Here is a 24,391-nt window from a genome sequence, read left to right on the forward strand (position 1 = left end):
TTAAAGAAAAAAATAGCTGGAAATGATATACCTCATATGATCAAGGGAAGGGTGAACATGTGCAGCCAGCTCTAAAGCAGTTTTTGCGAAAATTGCAAAGGAATGGAGGACTACAAATATTGCGCTCCTGTGTCAATTAAAGGTGAGATTTAGGCAGTTAATCATTAGTTTAACATTCGTACACTGCCCAAGCTCCTTTTAGATGTCCTTAGACTTTATTGTTCCATCTAATATTCCACTCCAGGCAAAATTTCTTGTAATGACACTTTGTTGATCTGAAGGGCCTGCAGAATCCAGGGACTTTCCATCAGTTTCATTCATCTAGAGTTTGATATGAAACCCATTTGCTTCTGGAGAGGCATTGCTCTTCAATGTTTTTCTTAATTTTTTTTAATAAAAATTATAACAATATAACAATTACAACATGAAAACAGGCCATCTCGGCCCTTCTAGTCCATGCCGAATGCTTACTCTCACCTCGTTCCACTGGCCCGCACTCAGCCCATAACCCTCCTTTCCTTTCCTGTCCATATACCTATCCAATTTTACTTTAAATGACAATACCGAACCTGCCTCTACCTCTTCTACTGGAAGCTCATTCCACACAGCTACCACTCACTGAGTAAAGAAATTCCCCCTCATGTTACCCTTAAACTTTTGCCCACTAAGTCTCAACTCATGTCTTCTTGTTTGAATCTCCCCTACTCTCCATGGAAAAGTCTATCCACGTCAACTCTATCTATCCCCCTCATAATTTTAAATATCTCTATCAAGTCCCCCCATCAACCTTCTACGCTCCAAAGAATAAAGATCTAACTTGTTCAACCTTTCTCTGTAACTTAGGTGCTGAAAACCAGGTAACATTCTAGTAAAGCTTCTCTGTACTCTCTCTATTTTGTTGACATCTTTCCTATAATTCAGTGACCAGCACTGTACACAATACTCCAAATTCAGCCTTACCAATGCCTTGTACAATTTTAACATTACATCCCTACTCCTATACTCAATGCTCTGATTTATAAAGGCCAGCATACCAAAAGCTTTCATCACCACCCTATCCACATGAGATTCCACTTTCAGGGAACTATGCACCATTATTCCTAGATCACTCTGTTCTACTGCATTCTTCAATGCCCTACCATTCACCATGTATGTCCTATTTGGATTATTCCTACCAAAATGTAGCGCCTCACACTTATCAGTATTAAACTTCATCTGCCATCGTTCAGCTCACTCTTCTAACTGGCCTAAATCTCTCTGAAAGCTTTGAAAACCTACTTCATTATCCACAACGCCACCTACCTTAGTATCATCTGCATACTTATTAATCCAATTTACCAGCCCATCATCCAGATCATTAATGTATATGACAAACAACATTGGACCCAGTACAGATCCCTGAGGCACATCACTAGTCACTTGCCTCCAACCTAACAAACAGTTATCCACCACTACTCTCTGGCATCTCCCATCCAGCCACTGTTGAATCTATTTTACTACTTCAATATTAATACCTAACGATTGAACCTTCCTAACTAACCTATGCGGAACCTTGTCAAAGGCCTTACTGAAGTCCATATAGACAACATCCACTGCTTTACCCTCGTCAACTTTCCTAGTAACCTCTTCAAAAAATTCAATAAGATTTGTCAAACATGATCTTCCTAATTTTTAAATGAGTTTTGTATAAATCCTAAACTTAAGGAAAGCACACCCATAATGAGCTATGCTGTGTCAAAGCCAAGAATTCCCAACCTAAGACCACGTTGCTCCTCTGTATGTCCTACTACTGATAAATTGACAAATTCACTTCCCAACGCCAGGTGAATGAAGCTGAAACCCTTGTAGTACTTTGACAGGACATCATGCATTATTGTTGAAATATTCTTCCATGTCAAGAAGATTTTGTATGATTTTTATTTTAGAAAATCAAATTTCAGTCAGTGATAATGATGGGAGCTGCTGGACATGTAGTGCTATACAGCACAGAAACAGGCTCTGAATGTCCCTTTGTCTACATTTGGCCTATATCTCTTTAACAGTTCTCATCTATGTAACTGTGCAAATGCCTCTAAATGTCATAATTCAACCGACCTCTACCACTTCTTCTGATAATTCATTCCATATCCTCGCCGACTTCTATATGAAAAAAAAATTCCCTGCAGGACCCTTTTAAATCTAATTAATTAGACAGGATCTAATTAACTCTCAGGCAGGACACACAACTGCTCCTCCCTTCCCATCACCCTCAATATGGGTGCCCCCTAGAACTGTGTGCTGAGCTCACACCTGAACACTCTGCACACACGTGACTGTATGTCCAGACACCCAAGCAATTACATTGTCAAGTTCGTTCATGAAATGACAGTTGTGAGGTTCAGGGAAGACAGATCCATAATTTCTTGGAAGTGGCACCACAAGTAGATGGTATTGTAAAGAAAACTTTTGGCATATTGGCCTTCATAATCAAAGTACTGAGTACAGGAGTTGGGATGTTATGTTGAACTTGTATAAGACATTGGTGAGGCCTAATTTGGAGTATTGTGTTCAGTTTTGGTCAGCTACCTACAGGAAAGATTTAAATAAGATTGAAAGAGTGCAAAGAAAAATTACAAGGATGTTGCCAGGACTGGAGGACCCGAGTTATTGGGAAATGTTGAACAGGTTAGGAATTTATTCCCTAGATTGTTGAAGAATGAGGGAAGATTTGATGGAGGTGTACAAAGTTGTGAAGGTTGTAGATAGAGTAAATGCAAGCAGTCATTTTCCACTGAGGTTGGATGAGACTGGAACTAGAGGTCTTGGGTTAAGGGTGAAAGGTGAAATGTTTAAGGGGAGCATGAAGGGGAACAGCTTCACTCAGGGTGGTGAGAGTGTGGAATAAGCTGCTAGCAGAATGTGTGTTTGATTTCAAATACAAGAGAAATTTGGCTAGGTACAGTACGTGGATGGGAGGGTTATGCAGGTCTATGGTCTGTATGCAAGTCAATGGGTCTAGGCAGATTACTAGTTTAGCATGACTAGTTGGGCCGAAAGGCCTGTTTCCACGCTGGGGTGTTCTATCACTCCATCAGATCTAGAGTAATAATAATTTTCCCTTACATTCATGTACTGAAGAATGACAATAAGCAATCTTGAAACTTGAATGATCTCCTGCCAAAAAAAAACCATGCCGACTATCTTTGATTAATTCCTGTTCCAAGTGCAGGTTATTCTTATACCTGAGTCCTTTTTTTCAGTAATTTGTTTTAATTTTGTCATATGTAGCAAGGTTCAGTGGAAGAATGTGCTTTGCATTCTGTTGTTACAGATCAATACATTACAATACTACATTGAGGTAATAGTAATAATAATTTAAAAATTCATTGATCACAAGGGGGTATTCCTTTTGTTACAGCAGCAACATTTAAAAATGCACTTAGCAATGTGCAGACTTAACTAATAATAAAGTACAGAATAATAATATACACAATAATAATTTACCAATGTTCAATAATGTGGAATAATAATTTACAAAATAATAAAGCAGAGATGTATTATGATCTATTATGATTTATGTTTATTATGATTATTATTACGTATTATGATTTGTGTTGTCCTGTCACACAGAGATGAACTGTTGTAAGTGCTTATTGCACTTAAGGAAAGATTTTCTGTTATGATCCTTGTTACAGTGGAATTGAATGAGTCTGTTCAAAAGGGTGCTCAGCTGCTTATTCACAGTCATGGAGAGGATGTGCCTGATTGTCTATAGTGGATAACAGTTTCTCCAGGTTAATATACAAGGTAAAACAGTGAGAGTGCAGAGTAAAGTGATCTCCATAGGATTTAAGGACAGGCCAGGGCCACCTTCTGGGCCTGTTGCTTTCTGTGCGTTCACTCACTCTCTGGAAGACAGATCTTATATCTGCAATAGTGACTGTGGGGTCAGATATATTGGAGACTGTTCGGGTGGGTGGTGACATTCATGAATAAGTTATGCTTATTAGGAAGGGATGTGCTATTGTCAGTGATTTTGCCTGACTTACTTTCGTAGCCCTTTACAGCATGTAACTGCTACTACTACGTCAACTCAAGCCTAGGGGGCTGGTGTCGGGCACGATGACGGACTCTCCACTCCTCCCTCTCCCTCATCATTGTGTTCAGTTCATCTACATTAGCCATGCCGCTATCTTTTAGGAGCGTGTTGACCATAGTCTTGGGAGGGCACCCAGGGTTCATCCTCCCATGTTTGAGCTCCCATGTGATGACTGGGCTGGCAGGTAGCTCAGGGTGGCGTAGACAGTGCCCTGCTAGTTGCAGTCTTCTTGCCTCAGTTTTAGTAGTGAGCATCGGTCGGTCGTCATAGAGCTTGATGTTTGTCACTTCAAGAGACAACCAGAGCATTTGTGTATAGCAACCAACTTTCTCATGGTCCTGGTGAGTGTCCTCGTCTAGCATCCATATGTGAGAATAGACTCTATGACTGCTATGAAGATCCTCTTTTTGAGCCCTCTGGTCAGGTTCGACCTCCAGATTTCCTTCATGTCATTCATAGCCCTCCATCCCAGTGTCTTTTCTATCTTTATGTCCTTCTCCAAACTCATCATTCTTGACCCGAGGTACTTGAAGTCCAAGACTTTCTTAATAGTATCATTCTTTACAGTCTTGAGAGTACCTTTGTCACACATGAATGCCATGTACTCTGTCTTTTTAGTGTTTAGGTGAAGTCCAACTTTATTGCACTCAATTTCCACTTTTGTCAGTAGCTGCTGTGCTTCCTCAATCTGGTCAGAGAGCAGGACTATGTCACCTGCAAAATCAAGATCTGTGAGTGTAACTGGTCTGACCCTTTTGGTTCATCCTGGTTTAAGGTAAAACCAAGCTTGTCATGATCTTTGGTAGTTTGATGTAGAGCATAATAACGATTATAAGGACGATTATAAGGATGCAGGGTGCCAGAGTGTCTCCTTGTAGCACACCAGCTAGGAGCTCGAACACTGCTGTATTGTCTGGATCCTTCACAAAGACAGATAACTACCGCAGTATCAACTTGACCTGCATCTTAGCAAAGCTATACAATCGAGTGATCTTGAATAGGATTCGCACAGCCATTGACCCTAAGCTAAGAGTCAATCAGGATGGTTTTTGGCAGAAGCACACAACAGTAATGCAAATACTTGCTCTCCATAGAATTATCGAGGAAGTCAAGAAGAACAACCTACCAGCTGTGCTTACTTTCATCGATTTTCACAAAGCTTTTGACTCCATTCACCAAGGTAAAATGCTGAAGATCCTGAAAGCTTACGGAGTGCCAGACCATCTACTGAGAGCAATACTGCTATACTGAGTCCATGGCGAAAGTTGTATCACCAGACAGCATGTAAGCCTTGCCACGACTAATACTACTTTGGACTGGTATTGTCTCTTGGTAACCCTGTTGAAATACGAAGGGCATATCTCAATTTCTTATAAAGGCCAGAGTCACCTGATTTACAGCAATTCTAGGCTTCATTAGAGAGAGGGTCTCCTGGGTCAGCCATGGTTTCCAGTTTGGGACACACAACTTGTTTTCTTTGGTACACAGTCCTCAAAGCACTTGCTGATAAAGTACCTGAGGTGGTGATATCCTTATCTAAGCTCAGTGCTGAGTTTCTGAACATGAACATGGCCAAGTCTACTAACTCAAAACAGCTACGTAGAAGCTCATCTATTTCCTATACTGGATCCTCAAGTTTCAGACTCTGTATCCAGGGAGAATGAGCACAACCTGCTGCTCTGTGTTACCAAAATGTGGACAGGGTAGGTATCTTTGACCTATCTCAGTAGGTATCTTTGACAGTTCTCTGGCAACGGTCAAAGGTGTTTGAGCTTCTGGTGGGGCAGGAGACATGTTGGTAATATTTTGGTTACACACTCTCAAAGCTGTAACTGGCAATGATAAAGATGACCTCAGGGAATCCTGCTTCAAGGCTGTATAATTCATTGAGTGTAGGTTCCATACCTGCCTGGTGTAGAATGTAGACTGCCATCTGGAAAGCTAAACCCCGACCACTAATATTAGACTTGGATGCCAGTTAACCCTGGCTTAACCCTGTTGTCATGTCACCCATGACTAACAAATAATGAAAAATCTCTGTCAGCGCACAGCAATTTTCACCTTGCTAGGACATTTCATCATCTTCTTATCTCCTGTTGATTGTTGGGAATGAGTCATGTTAATACCTGTTTTTTTCCTGAATTCAATTCATGCAGCCTCATTTGATGAGTCGTCTAGGATATTCTCTTTCATTACTGCAGTGATGGAAGCCTCAGCATTACATCCTTGCTTTTATATTCCATTCATTTTGAAAGGACAAGAATATAAAAGCAAGATGTAATGTTTATAAGGCATTGGTCAGACTGAACTTGGAGTGCTGTGAGTAATTTTGGGGCTCTTATCTAAGAAAAGAAGTCCTGGCATTGGAGACTAGAGGAGCTACATGAGGATGATTCCGGGAATGAAAGGGTTATCATGTGAGGAGAATTTGATGGTTCTGGGTCTGTACTCACTAGAGCTTATAAACATGAGAAGGGAATTTCATTGAAACCTATCAAATATTGAGAGGCCTTGATAGAGAGGATATGGAGAGTGCATTTCCTATGGTGAGTGAGCTAGGACTAGAGGGCATAGCCTCAGCAGAGAGACAGCCATTTAGAACAGAGATGAAGAGGAGTTTCTTTAGCCAGAAGGTTGGTGAATCTGTGGAATTCATTGCCACAGATGGCTGTGGAAGTCAAGTATTTGAATATATTTAAAGTGGAAGTTACTTCAATTGGAACTTCAAAGGTTATGGGGAAAGGCAAGAGAACAGGGTTGTGAAGGATAATAAATCAGCCATGATTGAATGGTGGAACAGATTCAATGGGCCAAATGGCCTAATTCTACTTCTATTTCTTACGGTCTTAATTAGTATTGCATTGCTGCCTCCTTTTCTGCATCTCCACCTAGTATATCTGTGGATTCTATATATTAGTGTGGTGTTGCTAGTCCTGTGGTTCCTTCAACCATATCTCTGTGATAGCAACAATAGCTATTCCTATGCATTAAATTTGTATTCTTTGTTCAACTATCTTACAAGTCTGATTCCTTCCTTTCCCCCAGTATGTCACATCCATGTTTGTTCTACCTTCCAAACTGACCTCATTTCCCTACAGTGTTTGATGGCACCTCCTTTCAAATTATATTTTATGTCTCACTCCCCTGCTAAGTTCATTCAAACTTTTCCACAGCAGTAGCAAACCTCTATAAGTATGTATATTTGACCTGTTCCAGTTCAGGTGCAATCCTTTCAATTTGTAAAACTGCCACCTTTCCCAGAAATAGTCTCAGTGATCTAAAATTCTCTCTCTTCTCCACTTCTCTTTGACCATATTTTCATCTGATTTATCTTTCTACTCCTATAGTTACTGCCAGGTGGCAATGGAAGTAATCGAGAGATTACAAATTTAGTTAATCTTTGGCCGAGCTCAATAAATTCACATTGCAGAACTTTATACCTATTTTACTGATAGGTTCATTATTGGTACAATTGTGTACTGCAATCTCCTACTGTTCAATAGTTTTCCTTGGATAATTTTGAACAAATGCTTTGTTACACATTCGTTATGCAGAGATTCGATAGAGATAGTCGAATCATGAATAATTTTGATAAGGAGTAAACATTACAATAGGCAGAAGAGTAAGTAAATAGAATAAGAAATTGTTAGAAGTGGAAGCAACCTGGCTTGTGTTGTAAAGATTGTTCTGATCTGGAAAGCAGATATAAATGTAATATGTAAAAGAGTAACAGAAGAACTCGAACAGAAGAAAATAGGGGTTTTCAGAAGGAGTGAGGCAGTGTGATAAATTAGAGTGTAATAAACTGACAGATGAACAGGAAGCCAAGTGGTTTTCTTTTCCACTATCAGTCTGTGATAATGAGGCCAATAGGAAACAATTCTTATTAATGTGTTTGTTCAGTCACCGCTGGTATCTGCTTCCTTACGTCAGTTAATAACTTGATGGTGAGACTTTCAGAACTGTTATTTTTTTCTCATCCATGTATCTGTTCTTCAGCAGCACTGTGGAACTTTGCTCTGTTTTTACTTATCTTCAGTTCTGCAGTTAAACACAGAGTACTGATTTTCGTATGGGAATATGTTAATTGCTCAGAGACATGACTGAAAATATTGCTTTATGTTTGGATGTTCCTTTGAAATTTTATAAGTGATTTTAAATCCTTTTTGTGATTAGTAAATTCAAGTCAAAACTCCAGTCTTCAACCATGATAGGTGGGGATGAATAAGAGAAGACTGAACTTGCTAATAGCTTTGCCCAACTAACACAAAATGCTGGTGGAACACAGCAGGCCAGGCAGCATCCATAAGGAGAAGCACTGTCGATGTTTCGGGCCAAGACCCTTCGTCAGGACTAACTGAAAGGAAAGATAGTAAGAGATTTGAATGTAGTGGGGGCAGGGGGAAATGCAAAATGATAGGAGAAGACCGGAGGGGGTGGGATGAAGCTAAGAGCTGGAAAGGTGATTGGCAAAAGTGATACAGAGTTGGAGAAGGGAAAGGATCATGGGACGGGAGGCCTTGGGAGAAAGTAAGTGGCGGGGGGGGGGGGGGAAGAGCCAGAGGGAGATGGAGAATAGGCAAACAACTAAATATGTCAGGGATGGGGTAAGAAGGGGAGGAGGGGCATTATCGGAAGTTAGAGAAGCCAATGTTCACGCCATCAGGTTGGAGGCTACCCAGCCAGTATATAAAGTGTTGTTCCTCCAACCTGAGTGTGGATTCATTTTGACAGTAGAGGAGGCCATGGATAGACATATCAGAATGGGAATGGGACATGGAATTAAAATATGGGGCCACTGGGAGATCCTGCTTTCTCTGGCGGACCGAGCGTAGGTGTTCAGCGAAATGGTCTCCCAGTCTGCGTCAGATCTCACCAATATATAAAAGGCCACACTGGGAGCACCGGACACAGTATATCACACCAGCTGACTCACAGGTGAAGTGTCACCTCACCTAGAAGGACTGTCTGGGGCCCTGAATGGTGCTGAGGGAGGAAGTGTAAGGGCAGGTGTAGCATTTGTCCTGCTTACAAGGATAAGTGCCAGGAGGGAGATCAGTGGGAAGGGATGGGGGGGGGGGGGACGAAAGGACAAGGGAGTCGCATAGGGAGCGATCCCCACAGAAAGCAGAAAGGGGGGGAGGGAAAGATGTGCTTGGTAGTGGGATCCCGTTGGAGGTGGCGGAAGTTACAGAGAATTGTATGTTGGACCTGGACGCTGGTGGGCTGGTAGGTGAGGACAAGGGGAACTCTATCCCGAGTGGGGTGGTGGGCGGATGGGGTGAGGGCAGATGTGTGGGAAATGGGAGAGATGCATTTGAGAGCAGAGTTGATGGTGGAAGAAGGGAAGCCCCTTTATTTAAAAAAGGAAGACACCCTCTTCGACCTGGAATGAAAAGCCTCATCCTGAGAGCAGATGCGGCGGAGATGGAGGAATTGTGAGAAGGGGATAACATTTTTGCAAGAGACAGGGTGGGAAGAGGAATAGTCCAGGTAGCTGTAAGAGTCTGGAGGCTTATAGTAGATATCAGTAGACAAGCCATCTCTAGAGATGGAGACAGAAAGATCAAGGAAGGGGAGGGAGGTGTCAGAAATGGACCAGGTAAATTTGAGGGCAGGGTGAAAGTTGGAGGCAAAGTTAATGAAGTCGACGAGCTCAGCATGCAGGAGGCAGCGCAAATGCAGTCATCGATGTAGCGAAGGAAAAGAGGGGGACGGATACCCATATAGACTTGGAACATGGACCGTTCCACAAAGCCAACAAAAAGGCAGGCATAACGGGGACCAATACCGGTGCCCATGGCTACATCCTTGGTTTGGAGGAAGTGGGAGGAGCCAAAGGAGAAATTATTGAGAGTAAGAACTAATTCTGCTAGATGGAGGAGAGTGGTGGTAGAGGGGAATCCAAAAAGAAGCGAAGAGCTTCAAGACCATCCTGGTGGGGGATGGAGGTATATAGGGACTGGACATCCATGGTGAAAATAAGGCTGTGTGGGCCAGGGAACTGTTCCACCAGCATTTTGTGTGTGTTGTTTGAATTTCCAGCATCTGCAGATTTCCTCGTGTTTGCTGATAGCTTTGCCCTTTTTGATCACATTGAACACAGGAATCTGCAGCACATTACAGGCCCTTCGGCTCACAATGTTGTGCCGACCATGTAACCTGCTCTAGAAACTACCTAGAAGCATGGCCCTCTATTTTTCTAAGCTCCATGTACCTATCTAAGAGTCTCCTAAAAGACCCTACTGTATCCACCTCTACCACCTTTTCTGGCAGTGCATTCCACAGACCCACCACTCTCTGTGCGAAAAACTTACCTCTTGCATCCCCCCGTACCTACTTCCAAGCACCTTAAAACTTGTGTTAGCCATTCCAGCCCTGAGAAAAAGCCTCTGGTTATCCACACAAAACCAATGCTTTTCATCATCTTGGACACCTCTATCAGGTCACCTCTCATTCTCCGTCGCTCCAAGGAGAAAAGGCCAAGCTCACTCAATCTGCTCTCACAAGGCACGAACTTCAATCCAGACAACATCCTTGTAAATCCACTCTGCACTCTCTCGATAGTATCCATATCCTTCCTGTAGTGAGGTGACATGATCTGAAAACACTACTCCAAATGGGGTCTAACTTAGTTCTCAGCTCAGCTGTAACATTACCTCACGGCTTTTGATCTCAATCCCACAGTTGATGAATGCTAACATACCATACGCTTTCTTAACAACACTGTCAACCTGCGCAGCAACTTTGAGTTTCCTATGGACATGGACCCCAAGATCTCGCTGATCCTCCACTCTGCAAAGAGCTTTACCATTAATATTCTGTCTTCAAATTTGAGCCAACAAAATAAACCACTTCACACTTATCTGGGTTGAAATCCATCTGCCACTTCTCAGCCCAGTTCTGCATCATATCAATGTCCCGATGTAACCTCTGACAACACTCCAAACTTTTGTGTCATCAACAAACTTTCTAACCTACCCTTCTATTTCCTCATCCAGGTCACTTATAAGATGACAAAAAAGAGGGATCCCAGAACATATCCCTGCAGAAAAGCACTGGTCACCAACCTCCATGCAGAATACAAACCATCTACAACCACTCTGCCTTCTGTGGGCAAGCCAGTTCTGGATCCACTAAGCAAAGTCTCCTTGGATCCCATGCTTCATTACTTTCTGAATGAACCTTGTATGGGGAACCTTATCAAATGCCTTATTGAATTCCATGTACACTGCATCCATTTCTCTACCTTCATCAATGTGTTTCAATGAATCTGGACGTCCTGGCTTTGAAGGTCATCCTAGCCCAAGTAGTTAAGTTGTCCAGGGTTACATCTTGCTTGAACATGGGTAACTGTGATGTCATCCATAAACACCCATGTTGCAGGACTCCAACACTGGGCTCGGGTTATGTCTGCTGCTGTTGACATGACATGAGTTCATACTCATGACAAACAAGATGGGGGAGATGGTACAGCCGGGTGGAATCCCTTTTTGGAGGTCTTGCCTCCTGGTTGTAAAGTGGGCTGAAGTGAAGCGTAGCTTGAATCCTCGTAGGCAGCTAGTGATCATATCTCGTGTTACTGGGGGGATATGGTAGTGGTCCTCATCCAACCTGGATGAGGACATGTGGACTAAACAGATGACTGTTAGGTCGCCTTTCTTCTGCCTGGCCTTGTGGATCAACTGGCTGATTATTGAGGTGAGTTCAAGGCACCCAGAGAAACCCGAGCTGCCACATTTTAGGATGGATCTGTTGATACGGTGGTCCTTCATTCAGTAAGAAGTCAGCCTTCTCTCAAGCACCAGGAAGAATATCTTGCACTCCATGCTACTGAAGGAGATTGTCCTAAACTGGGTGATTGTGGAGGAATCTTCTTCCTTGGGAACAAAGCATCCTTCAGCCATTTCAAATATTATTGGACTCTGGCATTGTGCCAGAGGACTGGAAAATTGCAAATGTCATTCCACTCTTTAAGAAAAGAGGGAGGCAGCAGAAAGGAAACTATATACCTGTTAGGCTGACCTCATTGGCTAAGAAGATGTTGGAGTCAATTGTTAAGGATGAGGTTATGGAGTACTAGGTGACACAGAGCAAGATAGGATAAAGCCAGCATTATTTCCTTAAGGAAAAATCTGACCTGATGAACCTGCTGGAATTATTTGACGAGGTTACACGTAGGATAGATAAAGGGATGTAATGGATATTTGGACTCTCAGAAGGCCTTTGACAAAGGGCCACACATAAGACTGCTTACCACATTAAGAACAGATGGTATTACAGGAGATTTACTGGTATGGTTAGGAAATTGGCTGATTGATATGAGGCAGCAAGTGGGAATGAAAGGATTGTAGTGGTGTGCTACACGCAGCGCTGCAATAACAACACGGAGTCAGTGAGCTGCAGTTACAAAAGAGGTTTATTCAAACTTTGCGGCCTCACTTTAAAGCCTTCCTGACCCCGCCCTTCCCGGGCGGGAATGCTGTAGAGGGCACGTATTCACAGTCCTGTTCCACGCGCGGGCTTTTCCCCTTGCTGATGAAGCAGGCTTGGCGCCCTCTTTGGGACCCGCCTCAATGCCGGCGCGCACTTCTTTGTGAGCCGGTTAGAGTGCGCTGGGAAGTGGGTCACCACATAACCCCCCCCCCCCCAGAACCGGCGATACACCCCCCAATGTCCACAGTCTGGGTCGGACTCTGTTTGGGAGGTCTGCCTCTGCGCCGTGGTGCCTGAATCTCAACCGGCTGTGCCAAGTCCACATGGGCCGGTTTGTGTCGGTCCACCGTGAAAACCTCCTCTTTCCCCCCAATGTCCAGCACGAATGTGGACCCGTTGTTTCTGATCACTGTAAACGGCCCCTCGGAGGGCCGCTGTAGTGGTGCCCAATGTCCGCCCTGTCGTACAAAAACAAACTTACAGTTTTGCAGGTATTTGGGTATGCAGGTCGAGTTCTGCCCATGCTGCAAAGTGGATATGGGGGCCAGGTTACCGAGCCTCTCGTGTAGTCTGTCCAGGACTGCTGCGGGTTCTTCCTCTTGCCCCCTTGGGGTTGGTATGAACTCTCCTGGGATGACCAGGGGTGCACCGTACACCAACTCGACCGATGAGGTGTGCAGATCCTCTTTGGGTGCCGTGTGGATTCCGGGCAGGACCCAGGGGAGCTCGTCCTCCCAGTTAGGCCCTTTGAGGCAGGCCATGAGAGCCGACTTCAGGTGACGGTGGAAACGCTCAACCAGTCTGTTCGACTGTGGGTGGTAGGCAGTTATGTGGTGCAGATGTGTCCCCAAAAGGCTGGCCACAGCCGACCACAGGCTGGAGGTGAACTGGGTGCCTCTGTCAGAGGTAATGTGGGCAGGTACACCAAAGCGGGATACCCAGGTGGTGATCAGTGCCCGGGCGCAAGATTCGGAGGTGGTGTCGGTGAGCGGGACCGCCTCTGGCCATCTTGTGAACCGGTCCACGATAGTCAGGAGGTGCCGCGCTCCACGCAACACTGGCAGGGGGCCCATAATATCCACATGAATGTGGTCGAAACGCCGGCGGGTGGGATGGAACTGCTGCAGCAGAGCTTTGGTGTGCCGCTTGCACCTTGGCTGTTTGGCAGAGCACGCACATTCTGGCCCATTCACTGACCTGCTTGCGGAGTCCGTGCCAAACAAACCTGTTGGATACCATCCGGAAGCTGTCCTGATGGAGGGGTGCGCTAAGTTGTGAATGGAGACGAAAACGTGCCGCCGCCAGGCTGCCGGAATGACGGGGCGGGGTTGGCCGATGCTGACGTCACAGGGTAGGGTCTTCTCTTTCTTTCTTTTTAAATCTTTTTATTAGTTTTAAACAAACATAAATGAAACATGAATACAAAATGTTTGAGAGTACATAATTAATAGTTTAAATAAACATTCAGATATGTAATAATAAAAATATATAACCTCTCATACTTAGAACAATGATGAACAAAGAAGTGAAAAGAGAAAAAATAAGAAAAACCCCAAAAAAACAGAGAAAAAAAAACAAAAAAAAACACTAACCAACATGGGCCATTGAATAATATTAAGTACTTATACAGTAGTGCCAATAACTCCGAACCTCCATCCAATTAATTAAGGATAATATAAGTAAGGTTTAGGAAAAGACAATTCAACTCATGTGAAAATGTTGAATAAAAGGTCTCCAAGTTTCTTCAAATTTAACTGAAGGATCAAAAACCACACTTCTAATTTTTTCTAAACTCAAACAAGAAATAGTTTGAGAAAACCACTGAAATATAGTTGGGGGATTAATTTCTTTCCAATTCAATAAAATAGATCTTCTAGCCATTAATGTAACAAATGCAATCATTCGTTGAGATGAAACAGATAAACGATTATTATCCGTCATTGGTAAACTGAAAATTGCAGTAAGAGGATGCGGTTGAAAATTAATATTTAAAACTCTTGAAATAATACTGAAAATATCTTTACAATAATTTTGTAAACAAGGACAAGACCAGAACATGTGAGTCAATGAAGCAACATCAGAATGACATCTATAGCCGGTTGAGTTAAGATGAGAATAAAATCGAGCCAGTTTGTCCTTAGACATATGAGCTCTATGTACAACCTTAAATTGTATTAGGGCAGGGACCTCTCACCTGGGCCTACGGGGAGGTCCTGGAGCTGCAAACCAGAGACTGCAGTCCTGTAAGTAGGGCCTGCAACTAGGTCCTGTAACTCATCTGCCTGCTGCGCCTCTGCCAGTGATTCATAGTCTACCCCCTGGGACAGGGCTTGGATGTTAGGGCGGGAGAGGGAGTCTGCCACAACATTGTCCTTTCCCGAGACATGCCAGACATCCGTTGTGTATTCGGAGATGTAGGACAAATGTCGCTGCAGGGGTCGGATGCTTTCGTAAACACAAAAGTAAGCAGTTTGTGGTCTGCGAATGCAGTGAAGGGCCTACCTTCTAAGAAGTACCTGAAATGCTGGATTGCCAGGTATAGCGCCAACAGTTCCCGGTCGAAAGCACTGTATCTGAGCTCGAGTGGTCGTAGGTGTTTGCTGAAATATGGCAGGGGTCGCCAGCGACCCTTGATGAGTTGTTCCAGCACTCCACAGACTGCTGTGTTGGATGCGTCCACTGTGAGGGCGGTAGGGACGTCCGTTCTGGGGTGCACTAGCATCGTGGCTTTTGCCAAGGCTTCTTTGGTTTTAATGAAAGTGGCGGCGGACTCCTCGTCCCAGGTAATGTCCTTGCCCTTACCCGACATCAGGGCGAACAGGGGGCACATGATTCAGGCAGCTGAAGGGAGGAAGCGGTGGTAGAAATTCACCATACCCACAAATTCCTGCAGGCCTTTTACTGTGTTGGGTCAGGGGAAATGGCGGACCACGTCTATCTTGGCAGGCAGAGGGGTTGCTCCATCTTTAGTAATCCTGTGGCCCAGGAAGTCAATGATGTCGAGCCCGAACTGGCATTTGGCCGGGTTGATTGTCAGGCCATATTCACCCAGTCGGGTGTAGAGTTGACGGAGGTGGGACAGATGCTCCTGACGACTGCTGCTGGCTATGAGGATGTCATCCAAATAGATGAAAGCGAAGTCCAGGTCGCATCCCACCGCGTCCATTAACCGCTGAAACGTCTGTGCAGCATTCTTTAGGCCAAACGGCATGCGGAGGAACTCGAAAAGGCCGAAAGGGGTGATGAGTGCCGTTTTGGGGACGTCGTCCGGATGCATCGGGATTTGATGGTATCCCTGGACGAGGTCAACCTTGGAGAAGATCTGTGCGCCATGCAGGTTTGCTGCAAAGTCCTGAATGTGTAGCACAGGGTAGCGGTCTGGTGTTGTAGCCTCGTTCAGCCTGCGGTAGTCGCCACATGGTCTCCAGCCCCCTGTTGCTTTGGGCACCAAGTGCAGGGGGGAGGCCCATGGGCTGTCGGACCGCTGGATGATCACCAATTCCTCCATCCTCTTGAACTCCTCCTTCGCCAGCCGGAGCTTGTCTGGAGAAAGCCTTTGAGCACGTGTGTGGAGGGATGGTCCTTGTGTCGGGATGTGGTGCTGTACGCCGTGTCTGGGCATGGCTGCTGTGAACTGCGGTGCCAGAACCGATGGGAAATCCGCCAGGACTCTGGTCGGACAGCGTGATGGAGTCTAGGTGTAGGGCCGGCAACTGGGCTTCACCCAGGGAGAACGTTTGAAAGGTCTCGGCATGGACCGGTCTCTTCCTGGGCAGGTCGAGCAGTAGGCTGTGAGCTCGCAAAAAATCCACTCCCAGGAGCAGTTGGGCTACGGCGGCCAGTGTGAAGTCCCACGTGAACCGGCTGGAGCCGAACTGTAGCCACACCGTACAGGTGCTGTAGGTCCTTACTGTGCTGCCGTTCATGGCCCTCAGGGTGGGACGCGGTTCTCTGTTGTGGGTGTCATAACTCGTCGGAGGTAAGATGCTGATCTTGGCTCTGGTGTCGACCAAAAAGTGGCGTCCGGACTGCTTGTCCCAGACATACAGGAGGCTATCCCGATGGCCAGCCACCGTAGCCATCAGCGGGCCATCATTTGAGGCCTTTGATGATTTTGCCTCAAATGGCACTTTGAATGCCTCCCTGCTCAGTGTTGTTTGCTTGAGCCTTCTCGTTATTGTATTTCCAGTCCTGGCCATTGCCATTATGTCAATCCTACTGAGTCTCTCACCCCCTCACTCTTGGGAGACTCTGGGGCTATTGTATATTTAATTCATCTGTAGCTTGTATGTTCCCTCTTGTGAGTCATGCACATAAGGTTGCTAGCCTTATGTGTGTCCATGTCAGTCTTTCCTGGAGATCAGTTGTCTTTCCAGCATCACCAACCTTCCTTGATTGCCATCCAGTCTTTTCTAGAAGTCACTAGCAAACCAGATGTCATTTGCATCATACACCGGGATGCTCTCTACAATTACCTGATGAGGTAACCATAGCCTTTGGCCAGGAGCATATGTTGTTAGGTGGTGCCCAACCTTCACAGAGTGTTTCGACCCTTAACCACTGCACTTCTCGCCTGCTCCTTATCCAGCAAGAGGTTCTTTCTGTTTCCTCCCCCATCCTTTGAGCTGCTTGGTTCTTCGTCTTTTCACCAAGTCTCAGCACAGACAGCAATCTCCACAGCGACATTGCCGGAACCCTCTACAGCTGATCTCCACTGGGAATAGGCACGACTGCTATTCTTTGTCTGTACACTCTAGGACTAAGGATTGGTATTTCAGGGCCTTCCTCTTGGGAGCCCCCCTCGCGTCCTTCCTCCCATGGTAATGTGAGCTCCACCAGGATGATCTTCTTGTCTTGGGTGGGCTGCAGTACAATATCTGGTCGAAGTGTGGTTTGCACCACCTCCTTTAAATGGAGTAACTTGCAAAAAGGTATCATTCCCTAAGACAGAAAGCAATGCAGAGAAGTTATTCTGGTTATACAACTTATGACCAATGACTGGTGAAATGCAAATACTGTTAACAATTTCAGTTATAGTGTAGTAGTCACCTTGCAGTTGGAGAAGTCGAGTAGCTGTCAGGAGAAATAGAAATGTAAATAGGCAGTTAATGCTGCAGAGACTGGGTAACTGGCACTGAGCTCAGGTCTGTGGTGCAGAAAGGAAAGAGGGGGGAAGAAGGGAGCAGTAGTGGTAGAAAGAGGAAAGAGGGGATAGAAGGGAGCGGGACTCAATGGTCAGGGAATTTGACAAGGTCCCTCATGAGAGACTCATCCAGAAAGTCATGAGGCATGGGATAAGTGGAACCTTGACTGTTTGGATAAAACAACTGGCTTTAAGGAAGAAAGCAGAGAGTAGTTGTGGAAGGAAAGTATTCTGCCTGGAGGTCAGCAACTAGTGGAGTGCCACAGGGATCTGTTCTGGGACCGCTGCTATTTGTGATTTTTATAAATGACCTGGGTGTAGAGGCAGAAGGATGTGTAAGTAAGTTTGCGGATGACACAAAGATCGGAGGAGTTGTGGATGGAGCTGTAGATTGTCAAAGGTTACAAGAGGATATAGACAGGCTGCAGAGTTGGGCAGAAAAGTGGCAGATGGAGTCCGGATAAGTGTGAGGTGATGAATTTTGGAAGGACAAACCAGAAGACTGAGTACAGGATTAATGGTCAGTTACTTAAGAGTGTGGATGAACAAAGGGACCTTGGGGTTCAAATCCATACATCCCTCAAGGTTGCTGCGCAGGTCGATAGGGTAATTAAGAAGGCCTATGGGATTCTAGGCTTCATTAACAGGGGGATTGAGTTCAAGAGTAGAGAGGTCATGTTACAACTCTACAAATCTCTGGTGAGACCGCACTTAAGAGTATTGTGTTCAATTCTGGTCACCTCATTTTAGGAAGGATGTGGAAGCTATGGAGAGGATGCAGAGGAGATTTACCAGGATGTTGCCTGGCTTGGATAAGAAATCATATGAAGCAAGGTTAGCAGAGCTGGGACTTTTCTCTTTGGAGCGTAAAAGAATGAGAGGGGACTTGATAGAGGTCTACAAGATTATGAGAGGCATAGATAGGGTGTATAGTCAGTACCTGTTTCCCAGGGCACCAATAACAAACACCAGAGGGCATATGTACAAAATTAAGGGAGGGAAGTTTAGGAGAGACATCAGGGGTAAGTTTTTTTACACAGAGGGTTGTGAATGCCTGGAATGACTTGCCAGGGATGGTGGTGGAGGCTAAAACATCAGGGATATTTAAGAGCCTCTTGGACAGACACAGGGATGAAAGAAAAATAGAGGGTTATGGGGTAGTGTGGGTTTAGTACTTTTTTTAAGGATTATATCGGTCAGCACAACATGGAGGGCTGAAGGGCCTGTACTGTGCTGTAGTGTTTTATGGTTCTATAGTTCTATGTAACAGACAGGAGGTTATGTGGAGATGAACAAGACACCCGGATGTTATGTTGCCTCCCAGGTGCCAGGGTCAGAGACATCTTGGATTGCGTCCACAGCATTTTGGAGGTGGGGGGGGGGGGAGAGAAGGACAGACAGATTAGCAGGATGGGCAAGAGAGAGGCAAATGAAATACAATGTTGGAAAATGCATGGTCATGCATTTTGGTAGTAGAAATAAATGTGCAGACATTTGTGCAGAAATGTGTGACATTTGCAGATGTGTAGAATAAATACACTTGTTCTAAACTGGGAGAAAATCCAAACATCTGAGATGCAAAGAGATGGGAGTCCTTGTTCAGAACACCCTACAGGTTAACTTGCAGGTAGAGTCGCTGGTGAGAAAGGCAAATGTAATATTAGCATTCATTTCACAAGGTCTAGAATATAAGAGCAGGGATGAGATGCTAAAGCTTTATAAGGCACTGGTGAGTCCTCACCTTGAGTATTGTTAACAGTTCTTAGTTCCTTATCTATGAAAAGATGTGCTGGCATTGGAGAGGGTCCAGAGGAGGTTCACCAGGATGATTCCAGGAATGAGAAATGTTTGATGACTCTGGGTCTGTACTCGCTGGAATTCAGAAGGATGAGGAGGGATGTCAATGAAACCTTTTGAATGTTGAAAGGCCTAGACAGAGAAGATGTGGAAGGGATGTTTCCCACGGTGGGAGAGTCTAAGAGAACAGGGCACAGCCTCAGGATAGAGGGGCGTCCATTTAAAACGGAGATGTGGAGAAATTTCTTTAGCCAGAGGGTGGTGAATTTGTGAAATGTATTACCTCAGGCAGCTGTGGAGGCCAGGTCATTGGGTATATTTAAGGCAGAGATTGATAGGTTCTTGATTGGACACAGCATCAAAAGGTACAGGGAGAAGGCCAGGAGGTGGGGCTGAGGAGGGTCAAAAAGGATCAGCCATGATAGAATGGTGGAGCAGACTTGATGGGCCAGATGGACTTATTCTGCTCCTATGTCTTATGGTATTCTGGTCTTACCAATCCTTTATGAATGAGTATAAACATAGAACAGTACAGCACAGGAATACGTCATTCAGTCTACAACGTCTGTGTAGAAAACTATGCTGAATTAAAATATTCTTTTGTCAGTATATGATCCATAAACTTCAATTCCCTATATATTCATGAGCCAATGTGACAAACTCTAAAACATAATTACACAAGATTTTTCATGAAGCAGAAGACACAGTTATGCTAATTAGCAATACAAACTAGGATTGTTTTCATTCTACATATGAATTAATTGCCTGACTTAGCAATGACATTCTGTCCTTACTTAAACTGTGATTTATAATCCAGAAGGCTTTAATAATTACAGTTTTCTCACTTTATATATATATATATCTACTTAAGATTTGAAACCTGATAATATGGGTGCTTTGCTTGAAGAACTATGCACTGTAGGTTAATATTTTAGCAAATATAGATTAAATAGAGCTTTTCAGAGTAACATATTGCAATTTTTTAACTTTATTTATGTAAAAAAACACCATTATATAAAATGTCATTTGGACCTCAGTGTGTGAAGAGAAATTAACTTATATGAATGAAGATTTCATTGAATATTTTCTTTAATGCTGAAGACGGACAAATCCATTAGCAATCACCTAAAAAGGGTGTAATCATGGTAACTAAAGAGGTGAGGTAGTGTACTGGTTAGCACAATGCTATTACAGCTCAGTGTATTCCAGAGTTTGGAGTTCATTGTCTGTGAGGAGTCTGTATGTTTCCCCTTGTGAATGTGTGGTTTTCCTGTGCGTGATCCAGTGGCCTTGCACAGTCCAAAGTCCTACTGGTTAGAGGGTTAGTTGTTCATTGTAACTTGTCCGGTAATTAGGCTACTGTCAAATAGCTGGGTTGCTGGTATTGCAGCTCGTTGAGACGGAAGAGCCCGTACTGCATTAAATAAAAAACATAAACACAAAGAGGGACACAAACAAGAACAAGGGAGGGCATAAAGATTTCAGAAATATAAAGAATGCATTGAGAAGGTGGGATTAATCTATAGGAAGGTGAGGAGCTTTAACTTCAATGCTTGGAGTCAATGGTCATCAATGTAAATCAGGAGTGATTAATTAGTCATGTAAATACAGAACCAGAAGTGAAATCATATTGACATTTTGAAAGTTGAGCATCATGCTATCAATGCTACTCATCAAGAAATTCTTAGGCATATTAAATAAATATTGTTTATATAATGAGCCAATTATGCTCTCTTCTCATTGCTACCAGGACACTGAAGACACACACTCAATATTTCAGAATAGCTTCTTCCCCTCTGCCATCAGATTTCTGAAAGGACAATGAACCCATGAACACAACCTCACTACTTTTCCTTCTCTTTTTGCACAACTTATTGAATTTATTTTTTCTATCTACTTTTTATTGTAATTTATTATTTTTATTACTATGTTTGCAGTGTACCACAACCACAGAACAACAAATTTCATGACATATGTCGATGATATTAAACATGATTCTGTTCTGCTATTAATGATGTTATTTTTGCAGGGAAACACCATGTTCGACCTGAACTGAAAAATCAAGTGACCACTAAATGCAATGTAACAGAGAATGTAGTAATCAGCCAATCTCAGTGGCATGTGGAAATCAATAAAACAGTACATTTCTTTGGTGTAATCTTACAGAATAGCTCTTTGGAAAATATGGTGTGTGCTAAAGAGCTGATGCGTGCATTTAAAAACTCCTGTGCAGCCAGTGGAAATCATGTAACACTGACAGTTCTGAGTAAGTTAACTTTAACAAAATGTTTCACTAACCCTTGTCATTCACGTAGTTATGAACTTGGAGTTTTAGAAAAGAACAGCTCAGAAACAGGCCTTTCAGTACATCTAGTCCATGCCGATTCATTTAAACTGCCTACTCCCATTGACCTGCACTGTGACCATAGTTCTCCATACCCCTAGTATCCATGTACCTATCTTAAATTCTCTTAAATGTTGAAATCAAGCTTATATGCACCACTTGCACTGGCAGCTTGTTCCATACTCTCAAGACTCTCTGAGTGAAGAGAATTTCCTTCATGTTCCTTTTAAACTTTTCACCTTTCACCCTTAACCCATAACCATGAGTTGCAGTCCCACCCAACTTCAGTAGAAAAACAACCAAATGCGAAATGTTATCTCCCTCTGGTGCTTCCCCCCTTCCCCCTTTCTTTCTCTCGAGGCCTCCCATCCCATGATCCTTTCCCTTCTCCAGCTCTGTATCACTTTTGCCAATCACCTTTCCAGCTCTTAGCTTCATCCCACCCCTTCCAGTCTTCTATCATTTTGCATTTCCCCCTCCCCCCACTACTTTCAAATCTCTTACTATCCTTCCTTTCAGTTAGTCCTGAGGAAGGGTCTCGGCCCAAAACGTCGACAGTGCTTCTCCTTATAGTTGCTGCCTGGCCTGCTGTGTTCCGCCAGCAATTGTGTGTGCTGTTTGAATTTCCAGCATCTACAGATTTCCTCATGTTTGTTCAGTGGAGAAAGCCTGCTTACATTTGCCCTATTATACCCCTCATAATTTTGTAAACCTCAAATCCCCCCTCAATCTTCCATGTTTCAAGGAATAAAGTCCTAACCTATTCATTCTTTCTTTATAACTCTAGTCCTCCAGTCCCAGTAACAGTCTTGTAAATTTTCTCTGTACTTTTTCAATCTTAATTACATCTGTCTTGTAGGTAGGTGACCAAAACTGCACAAAGTACTCCAAATTGTGCCTCACCAATGACTTATATAACTTCAAGATAACATTCCATCTCCTGTACTCAATACATTGATTTATGAAGAACAATACAGCAAAAGCTTTCTTTATTATCCTATTTACCTGTGACACCACTTTCAATAATTGATAGACCTGTATTCCCATTCTCCTTTGTTCTACCACGCTCTTCAGTTCCCTACCGTTCACTGTATAAGATCCACCTTGGTAGGTCCTACCAAATTTCTACACCTCACCATTTTTCAGGCCATTTTTCAAGCTGGTCCAGAACCCACTGCAACTCATGATAGCCTTTTTCAGGGTCCACTCCACCCTCTTTCTTGGTGTCATCTGCAGATTTGCTGATCCAGTTAACCACATTTTCATCCAAATCATTGATATAGATGACAAACAACAATGGACCCAGCACCGAGCCCCGCAGCACTCCGCCAGTCACAGGCCTCCAGTCAGATAGGCAACCCTCTACTAGCACACTCTGGCTTCTCCCACAAAGCCAATGTCTAATCCAATTTATTACCTAATCTTGAATGCCAAGTGACTGAACCTTCTTGACCAGCCTCCCATGTGGGATCCAGTCAATTGGCTTACTAAAGTCCATTAGTCAACATCCACTGCCTTGCCTTCATCCACTTTCCTGGTAACTTCCTCAAAAAACTCTATATGATTGGTTAGACATGACCTACCACACCTATGCTGACTATCCTTAATCAGTCCATGTCTATCCAGTCCCTTAGAATGCCTTCCAAAAACTTTACCACTGCTGATGTCAGGCACACCAATCTGTAAATCCCTGGTTTACGTTTAGAGACTTCCTTAAGCAGCCTCTAGTACCTCTCCTGTTACTAAGGATGATTTAAATATCTCTGCTATGGCCCCAAAAATTTCTGCACTTGCCTCCCATAAGTTCTGAGGAAACACCTTATCAGATCCTGGGGATTTATGTACCCTAATTTGCTTCAAGACAGCAAATGCCTCCTCCTGTGTAATTTGTATAGGGTCCATGAAGTTGATGCCACTTTGCCTCACTTCTATAGACTCCTTGTCCATTTCCTGAGTAAATACAGATGTAAAAAACACATTTAAGATCTCCACCTCATCTTTTTTGATTCTACGCATAAATTACCTTCCAGAGGGCCAATTTTGTCCCTTGCTATCGTTTTGCTCTTAACATATCACCTTGTCAGCTAAGGCACTCTCATGACTTCTTTTAGCCTTCCTGATTTCTTCCTTAAATTTTCTCTTGCATTTCTAATACTCCATAAGCACCTCACTTCTTCCTGCCAGGCACATCCTTCTTTATCTTAATCATGTTGAAATGGGAATTGGAAGTAGAATTGAAATGGGTGGCCTCCAGCAGTTCCCGCTTTTGTGGAGGATGAAGTGAAGGAGCTCGGTGAAGCAGACTCCCAATCTATGTCAGGTCTCACTGGGAGCACTGGATGTGGAGGCTAGTGGGGTGGTGGGTAAGGACAAGAGGAACCCTGTCTCTTGTGCTGTGACAGGAGGATGGGGTGAGGGCAGATGTCACTTGTTACATAATAGCCTCTGCATCCAACTCGTCCCTCTCCAGTCATCTCCCTCCTGGTACCTATTCTTGCAAGTGGAACAAGTGCTACACCTGTCCCTACACCTCCTCCCTCACTACCATTCAGGGCCCCCAAACAGTCCTTCCAGGTGAGGTGACACTTCACCT

At 44.0% G+C, this 24,391-nt stretch overlaps 1 protein-coding gene across 2 annotated transcripts in view; it reads left to right on the forward strand.

Moving 5' to 3' along the window:
• Positions 1-24,391, forward strand: part of LOC132391503 (nectin-1-like) — an 85,037-nt gene that overhangs the window by 2,335 nt on the left and 58,311 nt on the right. The window contains exons 1-2 of one of the 2 annotated variants that reach the window (XM_059964781.1): positions 12,773-13,865; positions 21,484-21,720. In XM_059964781.1, the coding sequence (XP_059820764.1) occupies positions 13,793-13,865; positions 21,484-21,720 (310 nt within the window). In that variant the 5' untranslated portion in view covers positions 12,773-13,792. Of the gene's footprint in view, positions 1-12,772; positions 13,866-21,483; positions 21,721-24,391 lie in introns of those variants that run through there. The other variant, XM_059964782.1, reaches the window with a different exon arrangement.

This window comes from Hypanus sabinus, chromosome 3 (genome assembly GCF_030144855.1).
Source record: "Hypanus sabinus isolate sHypSab1 chromosome 3, sHypSab1.hap1, whole genome shotgun sequence".
NCBI lineage: Eukaryota > Metazoa > Chordata > Chondrichthyes > Myliobatiformes > Dasyatidae > Hypanus > Hypanus sabinus.